Source organism: Ursus arctos, unplaced genomic scaffold (assembly GCF_023065955.2).
Source record: "Ursus arctos isolate Adak ecotype North America unplaced genomic scaffold, UrsArc2.0 scaffold_15, whole genome shotgun sequence".
NCBI lineage: Eukaryota > Metazoa > Chordata > Mammalia > Carnivora > Ursidae > Ursus > Ursus arctos.
This window is the reverse complement of record NW_026622819.1, coordinates 13,269,514-13,293,279: the sequence shown is the minus strand read 5'-3', so window position 1 is coordinate 13,293,279 and position 23,766 is coordinate 13,269,514. Positions and strand designations below refer to the sequence as shown.

Sequence of the window (23,766 nt, the reverse complement as noted above, 5' to 3'; positions counted from 1 at the left end):
TTGATGCGCTTGCTGTGGGTTGAACACAGAGCCCAGAATTGCCCAAGAAAACTGGCATCGTAGAGGGAAGCTTGAGCTGTAGCTGTCATAGCTTCCCAGCAGGTGGGGAAATAAGACCCGCCCTCAGTCAGAACTAGACCGGCCAAGGGCGCACCGGGGACCCAGCCTTCCGGCGGCTTCCCGGCCCGCTCCCCGGCACGCTCTACCTGGTTCTGCACTTGTTAACGGTTTACACGTGCTCCTTCCAACTTAAAGGTTTATTTATAGTTGACTTTTATTTTTCCCATTGGCTGTGCATTAAATATCACCTTGATTTTCTAAGACTTGAAGGTATTTTTATCATAGTAGTTTAAAGGGAGTTAACTCTCGTATGGTTTGATTAAAATTATGCCCTTGAACAGCAGTGTTTTTACAACACCCTTTGGATTAAAGTATGTCTCGCATCGTATCAATTCAATGGATCATTTGACCTTACAGGTCAGTAGTTTGTAGTTCTTTTGATGGCCACCCTGTGTTGTAATGGTAAGACTCCTCCTGGTGCTTCGGTCAGGTTTTAGTTTTTTCCACGTTGACAGATGCTGGGCATTTGGGTGGCTTTTTCTGTTGGCTCACCATGGGCTCTCTCCTTGTCCAGTTTGAAGACAGCGAAGAGGACTTTGACTCTAGGTTTGATACAGACGATGAACTTTCTTACCGGCGGGACTCTGTGTATAGCTGTGTCACCCTGCCTTACTTCCACAGCTTTCTATACATGAAAGGTAGGACCCGCGTCCCCAGGGCGCCTGGGTTGGGGTTCGAGCGACGGCCTCCTGAGGTTCTGTTTTCACGGAGGTTGATCGAGGGGGACCAGGAAGGTCACTCTCCATGGCCCTCACCGGGTGTGAGGTCCTCTCGGGTGAATGAGGGATGCCATGGGTGACGTGATCGTACCACGAAGAACGCTGATTGGACTCTCACAGCGTTGGGACAGAGGATGCAGCTACTGTCACCGTCTTCGGGCCCTGTCTCCTCTCTCTTGCCACCCCATCTCATTTCTGTGCTCTTTTCCTTTCTTTTACATCTCCTCCTCCCCTCCCCCCCACCACACACACTTTGCCTTTCTCTCTCTTACACACGCTTCTGCAGGAGTTGGTGTAGCCCATTGTGATGATAAACTACACCTTTCCCTCCCCCAGGAGTGTTAGACAACCTAGAAGGGTTTCCTCTACATGTGGGAAAAGTAAAGATCTGAGACAGGGGTGCACCTGGCCTTGACTGCTTATGACACCTGCTGTCTACCCTGCACTTCGTGAGGATTTGGGTTGTGTATTTTGACCGCTATTAAACTTTGAATGTCTTGTATTGGCCCTTAATACTTAAGGGCTTCAAAGCATGCTCCTTTTGGGAAGGAACTTAATGGGACCTTGTCATCCTGCCTCATTCGTGTTCTCAACTCTGACTTCTATTTTACTTTTTAAGTTTTTTTATTTGGCTGGTTGGGGGTGGGAGAAGCAGAGGGAGAGGCAGAACGAGAGAATTTTAGGCACCCTCCATGCTCAGCGCAGAGCCCAATGTGGGGCTCAATCTCACGACCCTGAGATCATGACCCCAGCCAAAATCAAGAGTTTGACACTTAACCGACTGAGCCTCGCACGCACCCCTCAACTCTGACTTCTGAATCAGTGACCTGAGAAGCCACAGTCCTCACCAGGTTTTGGTAGGAGTTTCACATGGGTCCCTGAAAGAAGGGTCTGTCTGGTTTCTCGCAGGGCTCCAGGCTAGATGAGGGACTGGGTGCAGATCTGGGGGACGGGCAGGGAGAACCCCGATGATGCCCTTCACTCTGCCACCCCTCCTTTCCTTTCCCACTTCTCTGTCGGCAAGTTTGTCTTCCTCACTCTTCCTCACTCTGTTTTCCACAGCAATCCCTCCTCACTTGCTTTTCCTTTCCTTCTGTTTCCCTCCATGAGAAGTTGTTATTCTGTGTCCCTTTCCCTGTGTCTTCTGTTCTTTGCCTTTGCTTCTCTCTCCTACTGGCATATTTATCTTTTTCATATCACGTGGACTCCTTAATAGTTTTCTTCACTTACATTTTTCATTTCATTTCTTTTGCTTTGCCCCCACCCGCCCCGGTCTTCAACATCAGTCTAGCTACGAGTATCAGTCACTGGCTTTTCAAAGTTCTGCTGTTCTCAACCCCAGATCCCCAAGGAAGGTGCTCATGGAAACCCCACCAGGTTTAGTTGAGGGGAGCTCTTCCTATCGCCTGAAGTCGCTGGTTGGTGGAAATTTTTATAGGAGTGCTGGAATGAAAAAGATTGAAAAATTTGAACTGAGTAATCACATGTTCACTATTCTACTCAGTAAAAGAAAAAATTTAGTCACAAATCAGAACTTAATCTAAGAAGTACCAATCAGAGCATTTTAAGATTTTTGTCATGCGTTTCTCAGAATAAATATAAACTTTTTATTAGTAGTGCATATTTCCCCCACCCCTAACTTAATTCTCATTCCCTAAGTTAGCTTTAGAATTCCTATAAATCACTCTTATATGGCATGTGGATTTATTATGTAATTGTCTGATTAAAACAAATAAGATTATGAGCAAGTAAAGATATATTCAAAGTATTAAAATCTTAAGATTAAATCAGGAAGAGCTCAAGAAGGTAAGCAAGTGAATTTTTGGCAAAATCCTCTTAATAAAACAAGTTGTTGTATAAATGCATCACCTTCTAATCTTTGATACATCATTATTTAATCTTTAATAAAGTATTTTTAAAGTTATAACCAGACATTTCAGAGAAACCAATGATAAAATCGAACCACCACATTATATTTTATGAGCATAAATGCGTTTTCACCAGCCTAGTAGTCTCCTTAAAGGGTTTGCAGTTAGGAAATTAATAGCATTGATCAAATTCTCTAAATGATGAAGTATGGAGAGAGCACCCAGAATTGGAGAGGGGCAGCTGGGAGTGAGTCCCATCCTTGGCATAAAGTAACAGAGCAGGGGCGCCTGGGTGGCACAGCGGTTAAGCGTCTGCCTTCGGCTCAGGGCGTGATCCCGGCGTTCTGGGATCGAGCCCCACATCAGGCTCCTCCGCTATGAGCCTGCTTCTTCCTCTCCCACTCCCCCTGCTCGTGTTCCCTCTCTCACTGGCTGTCTCTATCTCTGTCGAATAAATAAATAAAATCTTAAAAAAAAAAAAAAAGTAACAGAGTGAATAAGCTCATGGTGATGAAGGGTATCATCTGTGTCTTCGAAACATTTTTTTAAATCAAAGTGTAACTAACATACAGTGTTTTCTTGGTTTCAAGTGTACAACATAATGAATTAGCACTTGCACACGTGGCTCGGTGCCCATCACTAGAAGTCGTAGTCCCTGCTGGTCCCCCTAAAACGTCATTAACCTTTACCCCCCGAAGACAATAAGATAATAGAATAACATTGCACTAGTTTCCTCTGGGCTTGCTTTGAGAAACCCAGATTAAAGCCACAAATCAGAAAGAAAACGCGTAATTCTGGTAGCCCTTGGCCAGTCTGTCGTTTGTTAGGAAACCGCCCTGGAGCGTGGCACGGTCCTGGACTTCTCAGCCAGGCTAGCAGACAATGCTTTAGGCTTAAGGAAGTCCAGCGAAAGCAAGTGCCTTTGCACGCCAAACCCCAAATTGTCTGTGCCTCATTTGTTTCAGTGTGAGGTTTAGATCTGTAGTCACTGAAGCAGTCATTGAGGAAATTATTCTGAGAAGGTCTGTTTTCAAGTTCTCTCCAACCTGGCAAAGCAAGAATTTTCTTTATTCTTTCAGGATCTGTGTTCACCTGTGCCTTATTTTTACGACTGGCTGATCAAAAAATGTAACTCATCTCTTTATAATACATTACTGAAGTGGATTCGGTGTTCTCCAGTGGGCTCATTAAGAGATTTTTGATCGATGGTGGTTAAGATGTCACCTTCGTCCTTGGGAAATCTGGAATACTAAGATACAAGTATTCTGCTAGAAAAATATTAGAAAACGTTTGAAGATTTTATTTTTAAGTAATCTGTACAGCCAAGGTGGGGCTCGGACAACCCCAAGATCAAGCATCACATGCTCTACTGACTGAGCCAGGCGCCCCCCCCCCTTAGAAATATTTTTCATCTCGTAAAAGATGTATGTATATCCTTGTTTTACTTCTCTTACTGAAAAAGTTTTCTGCTAAATAAATTACAGCTAATTCTCATTTTTAAGGCCTATTCAGAATTCAGTTGTTTCATGTTCTAAATCTTACACTTTTTACATATAAGTGATTTTCAGATGATGATACTTTTCTTTGAAAATATGTGTTTATCCAAAAAGGTCCTTTTTCCTATGGGAGTTTTAAGTCTTACCCCCCGCCCCCGCCCAAATAAGAAAGAAGGAATATGTGTAAACTTTTTTTTCCCTTTTGGCAAATTTTTTAAACTAATTTTTCCCTTTTAAACTAATTTCTCCTCCCTGGGGCATTTGGAGAGAAGCATGATCCCTTCGTTTGGAAATGGTTCACGGCCCATAGCTCTTGACTCACTCCAGGGTTAGTGTCAGCTCATGATTTGTGTTTCTGTCAGCGCCTCACCCAGATTTCTCGGCTGAGTGGGAGCCACTTTGGAAATAAGGAAGGGCCAGCATTGCTGTGTCATCCAACCAAGCCAGTGTAGCGTCGCCCCCTCCCCACCCCCCGAACACAAGCCAGCAGGTGCCATGCTTTGTTGAGGGGTGTCTTGGGGGGGCAGTTGGGCAAAGTGGGAGGGTAGGCTGAACCTTGAGACCCTCTACCGATACCATCATGCAGTGTGACTGACGTCTCTCAACCCCCTCCCTACCCGATCTTCGGGGAACAGGTGGCTTAATGAACTCCTGGAAACGCCGCTGGTGCGTCCTCAAGGACGAAACCTTCCTGTGGTTCCGCTCCAAGCAGGAGGCCCTCAAGCAAGGCTGGCTCCACAAAAAAGGCGGCGGCTCGTCCACGCTGTCCAGGAGGAACTGGAAGAAGCGCTGGTTTGTCCTCCGCCAGTCCAAGCTGATGTACTTTGAGAACGACAGCGAGGAGAAGCTCAAAGGCACCTTGGAAGTGCGGACGGCCAAGTATGTGGACGGACCCAGGAGGTGGCCCGGCTGGGTGGTGCGTTGGGGCTGCTTGGTCATTCATGCCAGGGCCTCCAGAGCCACTGGTCCCTGGTCTTTGAAGCAGGAGGTTGTAGCAGCTGTTGAGTGAGTCCCAGTCATTCACTCGAGCTGATAGAATTGTTAGGGGACTGGGGAAATGGCTTTGTGGACCGTTCACTTCTCGTGGTCACGTTCAGACCCTTGGCTCTCGGTAAGATGCCCGCTGGTCCCTGTGGGAATGTGATTGGTTGTATGCAGGGATCCTCGAATACTGAACAGCGGGTTAAGAACCTTTTTCCGACCTTTAACCAACCCTTTAGTGGTCAGCACACCGTAACAGATGGCCAAGTTGGAACCGGACTGCCCATCTGGAGTGTCTGGTTTTTTGCTTTAGCTTTGGAGGTGTCATGGACTATAGCATGTCAGTTTCAGATGTTACAACGGAGTGAATCCACGTTTGTATGTATCACAAAATGATCACCGCAGGGGGTCTAGCTAACATCCATCACCGCACGGAGTTAACGTATTTTTTCTTGAGATGAGAACTTTTAAGATCTATTCACTTAGCACCTTCCAAATCATTGATACTGTATTCTTAACTAATTCTCCATGCTTACATGATGGCCCCAGGACTTATTTTGTAACTGGCAGATTGTAACTTTTGACTACCTTCATTTTTTTTTAACTTCTTGAATACCCTGCACTCTTAGAGATGTTTTTTGAAATGAATCCTTTAGTTTTTACCTCTACAGGACAGACCAGCATCTTTGTTGCCAACAATGAGAGGAACAGAACCGGACTTTGAATCCAATACACCCCCTTTTTCTGGCACCCTTTTATAGAACCAAAGCACTGGACTATTGAGGACCTATTATTTTGGTTAAAAATTAAGGTTTCCAGAAAATGGTTGGACTTAGCAGCAGCTAACTTGATACTACACATTAAACGTTTTGGGATAACCTGTAGCCCTCCGCTCAAAACCAAGCAATCACCGTATTTAGAAAATGAGTAAGATGAGCTTTGAGACAGGAGATTAAGTCCTGAAGTCACGAGACCTTAACACGGCGTGTTGTTGCTAACCAGCATCGGCAACTTTAGAACATTATCTATTGAAAAGTGGGAAGTTAAGCAAGGAAAGTGTTCTACGCATTTAATTTTAAGGCAAATAATGAGGTGCAGACAGCAGAGTATTGGACTTTTCCAGGCTGCCCCTTGGAGTTCGTTAGGATCCCATGCTCCAGCACAGGAGCGAGTGTGTGGGGCTGTGAGTCTAAATCCTACAAGAAATTTTCATAGCGTACACAGCTGGGTGCTTCGGCCTCTCAGCCCTGCGTCCCCGATGTTCCTCCTGATTCACCCCATAGGAGGCTCACCCACACAGGCCAGGAAGCTCAGAGGAGGAGGGCAGAGAGGGAATTTCACTGGAGGAAACTGATGTATAATCCTCGTGCACCTTGCTCTGTGCTGCGTAATAAAAAGCCCTATTCTCTGGGTGCTTTGTGAAAATTACAGAGTTAAGGAGACGTTAGCTTTTACTCGGCCATTTCTGTCCTGTTCTGCAGAGGGAGGGCAAGGAGTTGTTAGGGTTTCACCACATTAAGATTTTTTATTGACATTAGTTAAAAGGATCCTCTTTATATTTTGAAATGTTACAGAAAATTTCAGTCCTATGCAGAAGTAGGCGGAAGAATATAATGAAATCCGAGTGTTATTAGGTAGCTTTCCCACCACCCCCGCGTGGCCATAGTGTTTCATCTGTAACCCCACCCACACTGCTCCCCCTACAGGCCGTGTTCTGTAAAGCAAGTTCCTGACATCACAATTTTATCTCTGAATATTTTAGTATAAGAGATTAAGACTCTTGGGGCGCCTGGGTGGCACAGCGGTTAAGCGTCTGCCTTCGGCTCAGGGCGTGATCCCGGCGTTGTGGGATCGAGCCCCACATCAGGCTCCTCCGCTATGAGCCTGCTTCTTCCTCTCCCACTCCCCCTGCTTGTGTTCCCTCTCTCGCTGGCTGTCTCTCTCTCTGTCGAATAAATAAATAAAAAATCTTTAAAAAAAAAAAAAAAGAGATTAAGACTCTTAAGATATAATCATATTATGGTGACATTAAAAAAAGATAACATTAACTTCTCAATCATCCAGACTCCAGTCATTGTTTAAATTTCCCCAGTTGTCTTGAAAATGGAGGTGACAGTTCTCTCGTTGGTTCAGATTGGTGTAATTCTTCCAATCGGAATCCAAGTAAGGCTTAGAATTTTTAATCCATCCACAGATCTCTCAAATCTCTTATAATTTATACAACATCCCCCACCCCCATCATTTTCTTTCCTCACTCGCTGTCATTGAAGACGCCACCGCCATTTATCCTACAGTTTCCAGATTATGTACACCAGGACCCTGACAATATCATCACTCCCTCTCCAGGGAAGCTTTTTACAAGTGTGGTTTCTTGGGCCCCACCCCGGAGAGAGCCCCCGCCTTCCAGCCACATCACAGTCTCACCTCTCATTTTTTTTTTTTTTAAAGATTTTGTTTATTTGACAGAGCAAGAGACAGCCCAGTGAGAGAGGGAACACAAGCAGGGAGAGTGGGAGAGGAAGAAGCAGGCTCCCAGTGGAGGAGCCTGATGTGGGGCTCGATCCCAGGACTCCGGGATCACGCCCTGAGCCAAAGGCAGACGCTTAACGACTGAGCCACCCAGGCGCCCCTCACCTCTCATTTTATACACAAGGTCACCGAGTTCCTGAGAGGCAGAGTGGCCGGTCCAGGATGACATGGTCTGGACAGTGTCCCTGGGGTCCTGCTCAGGAGACTCCGTGACCCGAGGCTTGACTAATTCCTGCCCACCTGTCACCTCTCACTTCCTGCTCAGAAAGGGTGTCACACGCTGCTCTAGGAATTCTCACCATCTTGATTTTTAAAAATGTTTTATCTTGTCTCAGTGATTCTATCTGTAAGATATTTATTTTTTCTAACTAGTCAGACTGTTCCGTTGTGTAGATGTAAAATGAATGTTGTACTGGGAAAAGTTCTACTTCAGGGGTCGAAGCAAGCTGGCTTTATCCCCGAGACCCTTCTTCATCAACTATTTGACCATCTGTGGTTCTGTGCCAATGTCTGCTTGTGTTTTACCCGGATCTTGTTAACCTGGTCCACCGATTTTAAACCTTCAGTGTGGTTTAGGGCTTGTTGGGATGAGAGCAAGATGGTGTTGAGATCCAGAAACACCCAAACTCTGCTCTCCAGCCCAGAGCCCCCAGTGGAAATAACGTGCGGGCGGCTGCCCCAAGCCTTCTAGGGCCTCAGCAGGGGTGGGCATTGGGTGGGCTGGAGTGAGGAGAGAGCCTTCTCCCTACACAGTCTACCTACCCCAAGGAAACATGCTCCGGCTTGAGCCTTCCTCTGCCTGGAAGCGGAGAGGAGCCCAGCCACAGCCCCCTCCTCCTCCCCCCAGAGGCCACAGCGATCTTCATCATTTCTTAAAAACAAAACAAGCAAACAAAAAACCAAGGCTAAAGTAGGTGTTTGATTTTTGGGTTACAGTTTCCCACTCCATCAGTTTAGTGAAAAGGCTTTTCCCACTTACTCTTAAGGATTCTGTGGTCCTGATTTGTATTTCACGCTTTTGTTGCTTTGCAGAGAGATCATAGATAACACCAGCAAAGAGAACGGAATTGACATCATCATGGCCGACAGGACCTTCCACCTGATCGCCGAATCCCCCGAAGACGCCAGGTGAGACTCAGCTGTCAAATGCCGCCAGACAACAGCCTCATTCCTGCTCAGGCCTGGGCGCTGCCCGGCCGGCTCTGAAAAGATCATACTTGGTTCTCTAGTTGGGCTTTTCTGTTAGGATGGCTGAAGAACTGAGTCATGAGATTGACATGCTTGTCCCCTGGGGAATCTTCCACTGGGTTAAGGTGTCCAAGTACCACACACAGTCCAGGGTTTCCAGCTTTGAAAGCCACCGGACAGACCCCTTGTTATCTCAGCTCGGGCTTTTGTCTGAGCAGCGTATGAAACCGTGCAACCACACAGAGCCGAAAGCCCACCCTCTGGAAGCTTCTGAGCTTTGAAAGGGAATAGCTTGTGTCTGCTTAGGGATCAAGAAAGCAGGAGCATTAACCACTGGTTGTTTAAATAAATGATAGCACTGTGGCATTCGAGGAGCATTTAGGGTCTTCACACTGAAGAATTCAATTCAGCAGGACAGAAGAGATCGTTAACCCGTAGAGAATTACTCGATTTCAGGCAGTATTCTAAAGTGCTTCACATATACTGACCCATTTAATTCTCACAGCCGCCCTACAAGGTAGTAGCATTATTACTATGATGACCGTGAACCACATTTTACAGAGGAGGAGACTCAGGTACGAGAAGGGGGAGTATAATCTGTGAAGTCACAGCAGCTCAATTCTACTGAACGGAGGCATTACGTTTCTTGTTTCATATGGAGCTTACTTTTTTTTTTTTTTAAAGATTTTATTTATTTATTTGACAGAGAGACAGCCAGAGAGAGAGGGAACACAAGCAGGGGGAGTGGGAGAGGAAGAAGCAGGCTCCCAGTGGAGGAGCTGGATGTGGGGCTCGATCCCATAACGCTGGGATCACGCCCTGAGCCACCGAGGTGCCCCAGGAGCTTACATTTTTGACTGAGCTCAAAGGACAGTGTGGTTGGTGTCCATTGGCTGGATCAAGTGGTCTCACTTTGCTGGACCTCAGGTTTCCATCCTAGGGAGATGTGGGAAAAAGGGAGCGAGCTGGTATCTGTTCCCCAGTGTGATGCATGACAAGGTCACACAGTGGGTGAGATACAATCAAGCATCTCATTCTTCTGCTGCTTTGACAGCCACAGAGCTGTGTTGGAGGTATCTGTCTTCTCTGAGCAATGCCGGAGAGCATCTTCGGCCTATAGCCTTTACTTTTGACCTCCAAAATCTTAGACCCTTGGAATGAATTCTCAGTGCCTGTCGCTACTGCCCCTTTGCCCTTTGAATGTTTGAGTTGATACAGCACCATGGCAGCCGCATTAAGGACAAAGAAAATAATTCTTCCCATGGGAACGAACTAAAACCCTGCTTGGATCCACAAATTATGACACAGACTGGAAAAACAAGCAAACCTGGAATTATAGCCCCGTCATTCCATCTGGGACTCCTGGAGACTGCCCGTGGTTGTTTGTGGACCGTGGAATGCCCACAGCTTTTCAGCTGAATTATAGGCCCAGCGTTTGGGAGCCGTCCTCTCTATTTTATGCCATAACGAACCTGCTAAATTTAACATTTGGGACTTTTTTTTTTTTTTTTTAAAGTAGGTTCCACACCCAGTGTGGAGCTTGAACTCCTGACCCTGAGATTAAGACCTGAGCTGAGATCAAGAGTCGGATGCTTGACCAACTGAGCCACCCAGGGGCCCCAATGTTTGCGATATTTTAACTGAGGACTTCTTCTCTTGACCAATAGAACACATTTTTAAAAATTCCTTTTCAGATGGAGTTAAACTTGATCCAAGAGGAGAAATTTGTAAATTTAAGAGTGTCACCTGAACAGAATGAAAGCCCAGCAAATTTTGTTCGTGTGTGCGTGCATATGCATGTGTGTGTGTGTGTGAGAGAGAGATTCCATGAGGCCTACATCTTGAACGTATGTGTTTTTCAGTGTTTGGTTGGAGAAATTTTTGAGCTTCATAAAGCAGGGACTTCAGTCTTGCCTTTAAGTTAATCAGAATTGATGAAGCAAACTTGTATTGAGATGTTTCCCTTGGTTTCCCTAGGAGTCTGTGTACGTTGCCTATTTTCAAGCTCTTGGTCACATTTTTCTCCTTCAGGAATCACAGGAGATGGAGTTTAGTGTTTGCTCTAGATACGTGGCTTACCTTTCTCTGCAGGTGCACGTTTTTTGTTTAAATGTCCCCTCATATACACCAAGTGCTTTGTCCTCTGCTGTGCTTCGTAGGCGCACATATGTGTGTTCTGTCAGCCCCTGTGGGAGAAGGATGTCCCTGGCACCTCGTCCGTTTTACAGTTGCTTGATAAATGTTGGACGGGTGGATGGATGGATGGATGGACAGACAGATGGATGAGTGATATTTGTGGTCATTTTCCTCAAGCCTGTATTGTGTTTCTAGTTACATCATGACTTTGTTTAGCTTGACTTTTCTGGGGTTGACCTGTTTTCCTTTGTTGTCTGATTCTGATGAGGCTGTGAGAAAACTCATTTGAGGTGAAGATAGAAGAGTTCTCCAGTCAAAATAACTTTCCACTTTCTACTTCAAGCAATTGTTTCTTGTTTCCAGCTCTCCTATGGTTTTGTTCTTACTTAAGTAGAAATGCTATCAGGTGGTTGGAAACCCCATCCTGGAAGTGAGCAGGGAAAATCGACCTCAGTGGCCACCTTGAGATGGTGCTCTGGCGTCACTGACTTCTTACTTTGGAATTCACTTCTAAAAAATGAAAAGGCACTTGACTATTCCTTCGGTTATAGATAATATCCTCAGTAAAGGTCCTGGATGGAGGTGTTTCGCGTGGAACCGAGGATTTCATTATCCTCATTGTTCAACGTCTCAAGGTCTGGGGCAGCTGGAGGAAAGGATCTCCCGTTGATCTAAGTTGCGGCAGCTGGTATCTAAAAGCACTTTGGCTGTTTTTTCTACCTTTGCCCATTGATAACATGAAACCCACATGTACCCATGAGGAGTGTAGGCAGATTAAAAACAAAGTTGCTCAGAGGAAATGTCATTTTCACAGAGAATGTGGAGAAGGGCATCAGTCACCGTGTTGCCAGTCCAGCAGTTGGCCTCTTCTTGACAGTCCCTTTCTCCTTCCCACAGCCAGTGGTTCAGCGTGCTGAGTCAGGTGCATGCGTCCACCGACCAGGAGATCCGGGAGATGCACGACGAGCAGGCGAACCCGCAGAATGCCGTGGTGCGTGAGTGCCGTGGGGTGGAGGGAGACGTCCCCAGGGTGGCAGGGGGCCTGGGAATTTCCAGACCATCTTAAGTAAAAGTGTAATAATTCAAGAGATAAAAGTGTAATTAAAGGAATATTTTTTAAAATCATGCAGAAAAACAATTAGTTGAAGATTATAAGTTGTAATAGGCTTCAGTCCTCCCACTTTATTAAAAGAACCAAAAAAATCCCGAGTTTTATGACATCATGGAAGCACACTATACTTTCCTTCAAAGGACGTAGTGAATTCTAACTTGTGTCCTTTCAGTCTTCACTCTGTGCTAGACACATGCAGAACCATACAACCATAGTTTAGAAATAAAGTTTTCTTTTCTTCTAAGAGCAACTTCACATCAAAGTTTCTTAGCAGAGTAAGTCTAAATTTAGTGATGGATCCCAGTGTAAGTCAGAAAAAATGTGTACTGTTGAAAGAAGTTTGTAAACACTTTTCACTGAAACTATTTTAAAAACAAAGAATAATTTATATGTATTTTTTAATGTGTGACCTGTAGCTTCTGTCCTATTTGGAGGCCGTGCTCACCACCTGAAGGGGGACCTTTCTTAGAGAACTATTATTTTACAGTTAATGCAGAAAGGAGGAGTGTATCTTTGCCTCTTTAGAGAGCCGTGACCTAGGGATATCATGGTCATGTGTGCTGTGCTTTAATGATTCTCTTCCCCCCATTTTTGCTCCTTTCCAGGGCACTTTGGATGTGGGGCTGATTGATTCTGTGTGCGCCTCTGATAGTCCCGATAGGTAAGCCGAGTTTGACTCGTAGCAGAAGAAATTAGTAACCAGCTCTGTCCGCATCTGAGCCACGTTCTTTCCTGGGCCATGAAATGATTCTGGGCCGTGTGTTGGCACGTGGTCAATCCCAGGCTTCTTTCTTCGTGTCTACTTCTGTATCGTCTAGAAGTCTTGTTCTCTGGGTATCTTTGGGATGCTGGGGGAGACTGTGGAAACCTAACTGAAATAGTTAAAAACATACACACAAGAGGAATATTCTTCATTTGGATACAGGGATCAACCCAGGATTCATAGAGGAAGAAAATGCCTGCTTCGGAAAACAGTATTCCAGCATAGGGAAGGGTGTCTTCCCCTTTCTAAACGTAATAATGAACTTAAAAAGGATTTTGATTGCAATTTATACGTAGAGTATTAATAAATAAAAGCACAAAGATTTTTCCTTGACATTTCCACCTTATCTGTGCCCTTAAGATTGCATGTTTTGGTTTTGTTTTTGAAGGCAATTCGTCTTCGTGGATGCCCTCAAGAGTCTGTACCATTGACCTTTGTCTTTATCTTTCCTATTTTTCTTTGCTGCCTTCTGAATTCTGAGTTAAGAATCAAAATTGGCTTCTGTCTTCAGGAGCATAGCTTTAGAAAGTGAATAGAAATGTATTCCAATTGACAACAAAAATGGTGACCACTAGGCAGAATTACGTGGAGTCTTCATCGGCCCGTTGACGGAGGCTCTTCTGATTCACAGACCCTTCATTTCTGGTATCACCCTGTGCCATCCTACACCTGGCTCGGGAACCTTAACAAGTGTGTTTTGTCAATAGCCCAGATTTTATTCTGACGGTCAAGTTCCCACCCTCTCTACATCTGTCTCCTCCTAAACCCCTTCTCTCTAGCAGGCTGAGCATATGAGGATCCATGCGTAGAACTTTCCGTCACTGCTCAGACCCTTCTCTCCCGCAAGTGCCCTCCTTTCTCCCTTCCCGACTATAGAAAAGTCTTTTATTTTGAAAGAGCACCTGTCTTTCCCTGTCTACTACAGTCCCGTTAATCTTGCTTTTTCTTGAATTTCTGCAGCACTGAGCTACTGTAAGCATTTGAAAATCTGTAAGAAATCGTTCACAGTCACTAGCTTAAGGGGTTAGATGCAGGAATGAGTAGGAGCAAGGGCCTAGGAGAGACTCAGGGCATTGCCAGACAGAGATGAGGGAGAAGGTGAATTTCCATTATTACATTACCCCTGACTGGGAAATGAGCCTTTGTTAGCTTGCTTTGAACACACGGACCCAGGTGGCTTTTTGCAGCAAGCGTAATCAAGTGCATAAGATGTTCCGTTTACACTTATTCACTGATCTTCTTTTCTTACTGCTGTCTGACATTTCATTACCGACCCACAGAAATATCACCCCAGGCCATGCCCCGAGGCAGAAAGAAATTTACTTTGGAGAGGCATCAAAAAAAATTTTCCCCCATCGTCACCTTATTTAGCTTGCCCCGAACCAAGTGTCATCTGGAAAGTTTTGCATGAAGAAATCTTTCCCCTTCCAGGGCCTTCAGAAAGTGTGGTTCCAAGTGTAACGGTCAATGATGCATAAAATACACCCCGCAGAAATGAGCAAGATTTGCCTTAGCATAAAGTCCAAACAGTGCGGCAGTTTTCAGTCCCCGTGACCCTGCGCCAGAAAAAGGCCTCCGGTCTTGCTTCCGACAGGTGATGCCGCCGGGAAAGCTAAGAGTCTTTGCTTCCTTCTCGCCCTGTCGCTCAGACCCAATGCATTCGTGATCATCACGGCCAACCGGGTGCTGCACTGTAACGCCGATACGCCGGAGGAGATGCACCACTGGATCACGCTGCTGCAGAGATCCAAGGGGGACACGAGAGTGGAGGGCCAGGAGTTTATCGTCAGAGGTGACCGCCACCACGGCTTTGCTTTGTCAGCCTGCTCTGGCTCCCTTCGCGTAGATACCGCGGCATTTCCCACGCGAGCAGCTGCTCTGAGGAATTTTGACTCTTGAGGTTGCTTTAAAAAAAGTCACGTAAGAAACGGTCATGGATGGATGGCCTTTTCCAGCAAATATATAGAAGTAGGACCATCTGTAAGCATCCCGCAACTTATTACCTGGTATTTGGGGGTTTCTCTTCGTAGTTTTTCGTTGACATTTTAATCTTTCTTTCCAGGGTGGTTGCACAAAGAAGTAAAAAACAGTCCAAAGATGTCTTCACTGAAACTAAAAAAACGGTGGTTTGTGCTCACGCACAACTCCTTGGATTACTACAAGAGCTCCGAGAAGAATGCTCTGAAACTGGGCACGCTGGTCCTCAACAGCCTCTGCTCCGTCGTGCCTCCGGACGAGAAGATCTTCAAAGAGACAGGTAACAGCCACGTGCCCGCGACGAGCCTGGCTTCGCTCAGCCCAAGGGCATGAGTTTGCTCCCCGGAGTGTGTGCTCTCTTTTTCCCCCAAAAGCAGCTCATTTCTTGTTGATTAATCGTCTGAGGCCGTCTGTGGTTAGCTCTATGGACACTTAGTATTGAAACCATAGTAAAGAGGTCCTGCTTAATTGGGTTGCAAAAATGTTGTTAAGACAGTCACACAAAAACAAAGATTCTGCTGTGGGGAGCTCGCTTTTGCTGTGCTGTGTGTTCCTCTTTTCCATCTCTGTGCCGTGAAAGTCCTGTGCAGCCCAAGAAAGCTGAATCCTGACTGTCCGTGAGCTTACTAACCTCATAGAACAAAAAGTCATGTGAGCTGAGTTGTGTTCTTGTCAGTATTATGGAAATATTTCTAGACTGACTTGTTGCCAGTTGTGATTTTGTGTTGTTTTTTTTTTAAGATTTTTTTAATTTATTTGAAAGAGAAGAGCACAGGAGCAAGGGGCAGGGACAGAGGGAGAGGAAGAAGTGGGCTCCCCGTTGAGCAAGGAGCCCGGTGCGGGACTCGATCCCAGGACCCTGGGATCATGGCCTGAGCTGAAGGCAGATGTTTAACCCACTGGGCCACCCAGGTGCCCCGATTTTGTGCTTTTTTAATACAGTTCCTCTGTCCCAAGTGACCACTTGTTTCTGGACACACAGACTGCTTGCTTAGCTGAAGTGCTTTCTCTCAAGGGAGAGTCTAAGGAGAGGAAACACCAGGAAAGGAGAAGGAGCATCAGAACGGGAAGGAAGCGTTTTTTCTCTGGTTCCAGAGCCGTCAAAGCAACTTAGTTTATGCCTGTGTTTCTTTCAGAGCACGTGTTACACCATTTATTTATTTTTAAAGGGTTTGTTTTTTTTTTTTTAATTTGAGACGAGAGAGAGAGAGAGAGCGCAAGCGTGCACACAAGCGGGGAGGAGCAGAGGAAGAGGGAGAAGCAGGCTCCATGCTGAGCAGGGAGCCTGATGCAGGACTCGATCCCAGGACCCCAAGATCATGACCTGAGCCAGACGCTTGACCGACTGAGCCACCCAGGCGCCCCTGTTACCGCTGATAGATTGAATCCTGGGTTTTGGTGTTTTGTGTTTGTCTTCCCCTCTCCACCGTAAGCTCCTCCGGTCGGTGGATAGGTGGGTCACCTCGCTCACTTAGGAATGCAGCGAGTTTTGCTGAATTAACTGCTGAAAGGGGCTCCGACCGCTGGGTGTCTGGGCCGCGGGTGCCAAGCGGCCGTGCGGCTAACTCGTGCGTGGGCTCTGCCGCAGGCTACTGGAACGTCACCGTGTATGGGCGCAAGCACTGCTACCGGCTCTACACCAAGCTGCTCAACGAGGCCACCAGGTGGTCCAGCGCCATCCAGAACGTGACGGACACCAAGGCCCCGATCGACACTCCCACCCAGCAGCTGATTCAGGACATCAAGGTAAGGCGGAGCCGCGCTCGTCAGCGTGGTTCACGGTAGCTGCCGATTCCCACCCTTGGAACATCAGGGCCTCGGCCAAGCTCTGTTTTTATTCTGTCATCAAAACTAACTTTAGGTGAATTTTCTGTTGGAATATCACGGCTTTTGGAAATCTGAACGTGAGCACTTAGGTGAAAATCGACACTAAAAGTACTTTGTTTCCCAGGAGGCATCAGATGTTGCTGCTGAGACAAACTTGGGTGTTGGGCTGTGTGGACAGAGGGATCATGGTCTGTGGTTTGGGGTGTAGGTTCCCCATCCCAGGGACATAGTGTGACCTGTGTGGGGATGACCTGCTGCCACATGCCCTTCAGCCCTGCTGTGGGGACCTTCTAGGAGCAACACGGTAATTCTACTCTTACTATGCAGTTACTGGACCACACAGGAGGATTCACCAGCAGCATGGATTGGTCTAGAAAACTTGGAATCTTTTTTAGGCACCTCCAAACTTACAGAAAGCTTCATTAACCTTGTTTAAATTGTAATTTCCTTTTTATAAAGATGAATTGCTCAGTGAGTATACATTGCACGAATAATTATGTGGCAGCCACGCACAGAGATTACCGCACTCGTTTTTCAGGACTGGAAACAGAGACATCAAATATTCTGGTTGTGTTGTTCACATAGCTGGTCAGTCCCTGATGCAGAACCAGGTCAAAGGGATTGTTTTTACTGCTGTTTCTCTAAGTTATCCATCAGATAGATTCCCAATACCAAGGAAAGAGCTGGAACAGAACAGAAGAGATCTGAGAATGATAGCGAGGCAGGTGTTTACTGATCTACATGAAAGGAAATTAGCTCATCAGATCCAGGAGGCAAGCTCAGACTTCGCAGAGGTGGGAGAGGGTCTAATATGTCCGTAGGATACCATTTCCCACCGAATTCAAGTGTGCCTGTGGATTCCAAAGTGCTGTGTTTTCTGGGTATTTGGAGTGAAATTCCACCAAGTCACTTATTCTCCAGGACTCTGCAAAGCATTCCATGAAACCCAGGATACTAAATACTAGCAATTTCATTTTTAACATTAAAACAAGTTTTTTTGAAGTTTTCTTTTGAGAAAGGGGTGAAAATACATCAGCTGAACTTTGTCTTCAAAGCTGTGTCTTATCTATTCTTATGTACTCTAATTTGAAATCTGTCATTAAAAGAGTAATAGAATTTTCCAAATATGAAACAGTCCTCTTTAAAAAATTAGGTTGCCCTAATTAAGTCCATACAAAATTGTTGAAATAATTAAAGGTTTTTTTTTCTCCTGGCTTTCAATTGGGTGTTATTAAAAAAGTTTCATAGTGGAAATTACCACGATAGAATGATTCATTGCCTCTCTTCCAACTCTTCTGTTTATTTAATGTTCTAAAAGGAACTTTGCCTTTTTCGAATCCCAAGTTAACATTTTAGGATCATAAGTACATGATGAATTTTTACGAAGGGATCTCTTAAATTTCAGGAAAGAGAAGGCAGGCATGTCTCTCTAATAACATATCAACATGTATAATTTTCAGGTATAGAGAAAATATAGAAGATCAATTAAAGAATGAAAACAATGTATTTTTTAAGCGAATTGTAGATAAAAATACATGGTTTGGCTAAATGTTTGATGCCTAAATAGCGAAAGAACTTTAATTTTTTGAAGTATATATAATCTCTAGGGGAAAATATTTTTAATAATATGGGAAAACATATACACATGGAATGAAGAGAATGAGCTGTGTGTGAGAAAAATACGTATTTGTGATTTGTCTTCAAAAACAGATTTGTGGGTATCTTCATGCTTGAAATTTTTTTTTAAAGATTTATTTGAGAGAGAGAGAGTACGTGGGCAGAGGGAGTGGCAGAGGGAGAGGGAGAAGCAGCAGACTCCCCACTGATTCCGGAGCCAGACTCTGGGGTCGAGCTCACAACTTTGAGATCATGACCTGAGCCGAAACCAAGAGACCGATGCTTAACCGACTGAGCCACCCAGGCTCCCCGAAATTATTTTTTTTAGCAGGCTGCATGCCCAGCATGGAACCCAACACAGGGCTTGAACCACAACCCTGAGCTCAAGAGCTGAGCTGAGATCAAGAGTAGGACACTTAACCAACCACCCAGGTTCCTCCATGCTTGAAATTATTACTGTTAGATTCTCTAGCATCTCATGGATGCTTTAGACTCTGGAAAATGTTCATGTGTGAGAACACAGATGCTGGGGCGCCTGGGTGCCTCAGTCGGTTAAGTTGCTACTCTCTTGATTTCAGCTCAGATCATGATCTCAGGGTTATGAGATCGAGCCCCAATGTTGGCTCCGCTCTGGGCATGGAATCAGCTTGAGGTTCGCTCCCTCTGCCCCTCCCCACCTACTCATGCTCTCTCTAAAAAAGAAAAAATTAAAAAAAAAAAAATACAGATGCTTTTGTTCTTGTACACACGTTTTGGATAAGCTTGCTTGCTTTACCGGGCCTTCTGTTTTCAAGGAGAACTGCCTAAACTCCGATGTCGTGGAGCAGATTTACAAGCGGAACCCCATCCTCCGCCACACGCACCACCCCCTGCACTCCCCGCTGCTGCCCCTGCCCTACGGAGACATAAACCTGAACTGTGAGTGCCCAGCCCCAGCCACCCCCCGCGGCGGACACCGCATTCTGTTCTCCGGGTCACTCCTTAGCTCGGTCGTGTTAGCATCGTTGTTTGTGGTGATGCAGGGATCGGTGACTGAAAGAACGACTTTAAAGGGAGGCAGGAAATGCCAGGCCTCCCTGCGAACTCCGAGTTGCCTGAATGTGCTAGACAACCCAATCCTGAAAGTCTTCCGTGACAAATCGGGAACCTGTTTGGCAATAGGCCAACTTCTTCAGCAAGCATTTTATAGGGTAAAATCGTTCAATCACGTAACAGAACAGCCGAACTGGCCCACCTCTGTGTTTCGGCAGCGTCGTTCACCTGAGTCAGAGGTTCAGGGACCGTGGCGAGCACGCGTCCTGAAGCCGCTGTCTGTCCCCACTCACTCCCCTCGTGCGCGTGTGCTGCTTAGATTCCAGCGCGTCCAGACCCCTCGTGTAACGACCTCTGTGTGTCCTACTCCTAGTGCTCAAAGACAAAGGCTACACCACCCTTCAGGATGAAGCCATCAAGATCTTCAATTCCCTCCAGCAGCTGGAATCCATGTCTGACCCCATCCCCATAATCCAGGGCATCCTGCAGACGGGGCACGACCTCCGGCCTCTGCGAGACGAGCTGTACTGTCAGCTCATCAAGCAGACCAACAAAGTGCCGCAGCCGGGCAGCGCGGGCAACCTGTGCAGCTGGCAGATCCTCACGTGTCTGAGCTGCACCCTCCTGCCCAGCCGCGGCATCCTCAAGTACCTCCGCTTCCACCTGAGAAGGTAGGGGCCTCACGCCGCTGCTCTGCGGGGTTGTGGCTCAGGGGAGGAGGACCGGAAACGGAAGCCGCCTAGTGCAGTCGGGGACGTCTGGGTCACACCTGCGGGTCCCTGAGACAAGCGGACTCAGGGTCGGCATCGTCCTCTCTAAGCCAAGCCACACAAGGCTGTCGTAGGGACCGGGAGCCCTTCGGTGTAGTGTCCTAACGTCTAAGATGTGCAATCCGCTTAATTACCACCACCTGAATAAATGAGGCCGGGGGGAGGGGGGCTGGATATTCTGATCCGGATCCAGCAGGCAGAGACATTCTGTTTCGGACTCCGATGAACCGCGGAGAAACGGTTTTCATCCAGCAGGAGGAGACGGGACCCTCAGCAGCACTGCAGTGGTCAGCTGGCTGCAAAGCTGCTCCCGTCCAGCACTGGCTCGCTGCGATTTGTTTTTACTTTTTAATTATTTGCATTTAAACAAAACCTGCACAGAAAGTGGCTGGTGTTTGCTCTGCACCACAGGGGGCCCCCTCGGTGCCTCGGTCGGCACGGTGCTGAAAGCAGCCCCGGCGGCTCCCGGACGCCAGCCAGCCTCAGTCTAGCAATTAACAATGAAGTGTTTGTCTCCTAGGATACGGGAACAGTTTCCAGGAACCGAGATGGAAAAATACTCCCTCTTCATTTATGAATCTCTCAAGAAAACCAAATGCAGAGAGTTTGTGCCTTCCCGAGATGAAATAGAGGCCCTGATCCACAGGCAGGAGATGACGTCCACAGTGTACTGCCACGGGGGAGGCTCCTGCAAGATCACCATCAACTCCCACACGACGGCCGGGGAGGTGAGGGAGAAAGCCCTGCGTCGCGCTCTGTCCGATACCTCACGGCCGATGCGCCAAGGTTGGGAAGGGCATACATGGTCGGGGGGGCTACCGTTTGAAAAGGCAGTCGTGACGTGCCTCACACAGCAAGTCAGTACACAAGCTGTAGCCTACAACCAAACTCACGTATGAAGAGAGAAAAATGTGTCAGAGATGAGCAGAAACACAAAAATTCAGCTGAGACCTAATCCTGCTCATGCAAGAAGCAGGTGCGTAGCTGGCAGAGATCAGTGCCCGACTCGGCGTGCCCGCTGTGGCGTGGGCTTGTCGTGGCAGCTCTGGGGTAAAGGGTCTCTGTTTGCCACACAAACATCTACAGGGATGGGTCAGACGAGCGCATTTTCTTCTTCTTCCTTTTTTTTTTCCCTTACTTGAAATTTAGCATTCTAAAACCAATTGGCTAAAAGGCGTAGGGCAATAAAACCCAGAAAAGCTTATGGTGTGGGAAGGAGGAAACGTCAGTGGAAGCCATTGTTTCTTGGAAGTTGAGAAATGTATCAGATGAAAGAGAGGGCTTCAGTTTTTTTGCACTTTTCCTACCTGTGTGGGTTTGCGAGAACGTGGGCAAAATGCTCTGTGTTCTTTTCTTTTTTCTTTCTTTCTTTCTTTCTTTCTTTCTTTCTTTCTTTCTTTCTTTCTTTATTTCTAACAAAGAACAGAAATCTGGTTTCTGTAGAACAATGGAAAAGCAGCACTTTTGGAATTCTGGGTGACCACACATGACAGGTTTGGGGGGGACCTGCCCCTCACATGCCAGCAGCTCCCTCGGGGTTCCACTGAAGGCACATTCCAGAACCACGTGCTGGAAGCTGAAAACCTCGGGGCGTATCTTGCAGGTGGTGGAGAAGCTGATCCGAGGCCTGGCCATGGAGGACAGCAGGAACATGTTTGCCTTGTTTGAGTACAACGGAAGTGTTGATAAAGCCATTGAAAGCCGGACCATCGTAGCGGACGTGTTAGCAAAGTTTGAAAAGTGAGTTCCTCCCCCCTGAGGTGCCGGCAGACGGGATAAAGACATTAAGAGTGAGAGCTGAGGATCTGAATTTCCATTTGTTCACAGCTTCAGTGTGCATTTGATTTCCTATTCTTTTATCTGTGTTGAAGCATGTTTAACTTGTCATCTCCTCTTGCTGCCTGTTTTTCTTGATTCCTAGATAAAGCCCCTGTCTCCAATAAGATTCAGTTCGCCATTGTTCCTTTACCCCATTTGCTCAGTTCCCTGTTGTACACACTGCCTTGGAATTTCCTGATTCTAGACTTTTCACTTGTCACTGGCTTCGAAACTGTGCCAGCAGACACAAGCAAACTCATACACTCTTCAGACTGCATTCTTATATCTCTCAGGCCTGTAGTGTTTGATCTAGGACTTTCTTATCCCGTCAGTAGCACAAAAGATATTATGGAAGCTGTGTTTATATGGAACAGGAATATTCGTGTCAATTTTTGCAAATATTTTCGTTAATTTGAGGGTTGGTAAAGGGAAGGAAGGAGAGTCTTTGTTTCTTTTCTTTCTATGGAGTCAGCATAATGTTTAGCTGGTACTGATTTGACTGGGGCCCGTAGAAAATCGTTAGCACAGTGTAATTGAAGGCTGCCCGTTCGTTGTCTTAAAGTGAGACCAAAATAAAAGCATGATTTTCACTTCTGGCTAAAAGCAGTTAGTAAGGAATAAGTCCTCTAAAGTCAACTCCTTGTGGCACCAAAAGGCCATTTTTCCTTTTGCTTTCTGAACCTCCCTTGCCTTCTGTCCGTAGGCTGGCTGCCACATCAGAGGTGGGGGACCTGCCCTGGAAATTCTACTTCAAACTTTACTGCTTCCTGGACACAGACAATGTGCCGAAAGACAGCGTGGAATTCGCGTTTATGTTTGAACAGGTAGAAGGAACTTTCAGAAACGGATTCCTCTGCTTGGGAACAGGGTTGAAACCTGTTCACACTCCTCCTGAGTTAGGGGTTGATGCGGGGGGGGGGGGGGTGCATGGCGGTCCGTTTCCCAACATGCCCAGGGCGGCTGCTCCTTCATGTGTCCCTGGAACAAAACCACGACACATGCTGTCTGAGGTCCTGTGCCAAGACCTGTTCTAGCTGGGAGGAGAGAGACAGTAAGGGATGAAATATGTGTGAGATGCCGTCTGTGCTTGGGAGAGATTTCAAGCAGCAAAAAGCGGGGAGGGTATGGTTTTCAGGGAAGGTGACATTGGAGGGTAAGCCTGGTGGATTTCGGGTCACGCACCCCTAACGCGGCTGCCCGCCTCCTTTCAGGCGCACGAAGCGGTTATCCGCGGCCACTACCCAGCCCCCGAAGAGAACCTGCAGGTTCTGGCGGCCCTGCGTCTCCAGTACCTGCAGGGGGACTACTCGCTGCACGCCTCCGTGCCACCCCTCGAGGACATCTACTCCCTGCAGAGACTGAAGGCCCGCATCAGCCAGTCCACCAAGAGCTTCACCCCCTGCGAGCGGCTGGAGAAGAGGCGGACGAGCTTCCTGGAGGGGACGCTGAGGCGCAGCTTCCGGACAGGCTCCGTCGTCCGGCAGAAGGTCGAGGAGGAACAGATGCTGGACATGTGGATCAAGGAGGAAGTCTCCTCGGCTCGGGCCAGCATCATTGACAAATGGAAGAAACTGCAGGGAATGGGCCAGGAACAGGCCATGACCAAGTACATGGCCTTGATCAAGGAGTGGCCAGGCTATGGGTCAACGCTCTTCGATGTGGAGGTGAGGACTGACAGCTGCTTCTCAGATTGGTGGGCCTGAGAGCACACGTCAGTGCGGCTGGGGCTGAGTACATAGGGCGGGGGCAAGACTGAGACTTTGCTCTCTCACCCTCTTCTGTTAGAGCAACCCTCCCCTCCATGCTTTACCGTT

General features: G+C 46.9%; 1 protein-coding gene across 2 annotated transcripts in view; it reads left to right on the top strand.

Annotated features, from left to right (window-relative positions):
• MYO10 (myosin X) overlaps positions 1–23,766 on the top strand; it is a 206,989-nt gene that overhangs the window by 178,458 nt on the left and 4,765 nt on the right. For both annotated transcript variants that reach the window (XM_026506716.4, XM_048224254.2), the window contains 14 exons: positions 635–758; positions 4,839–5,082; positions 8,746–8,841; positions 11,935–12,028; positions 12,754–12,809; positions 14,561–14,703; positions 14,974–15,168; positions 16,477–16,634; positions 19,127–19,250; positions 19,738–20,035; positions 20,655–20,862; positions 21,738–21,874; positions 22,656–22,776; positions 23,164–23,616. In XM_026506716.4, the coding sequence (XP_026362501.1) occupies positions 635–758; positions 4,839–5,082; positions 8,746–8,841; positions 11,935–12,028; positions 12,754–12,809; positions 14,561–14,703; positions 14,974–15,168; positions 16,477–16,634; positions 19,127–19,250; positions 19,738–20,035; positions 20,655–20,862; positions 21,738–21,874; positions 22,656–22,776; positions 23,164–23,616 (2,451 nt within the window). The remainder of the gene's footprint in view (positions 1–634; positions 759–4,838; positions 5,083–8,745; positions 8,842–11,934; positions 12,029–12,753; positions 12,810–14,560; positions 14,704–14,973; positions 15,169–16,476; positions 16,635–19,126; positions 19,251–19,737; positions 20,036–20,654; positions 20,863–21,737; positions 21,875–22,655; positions 22,777–23,163; positions 23,617–23,766) is intronic.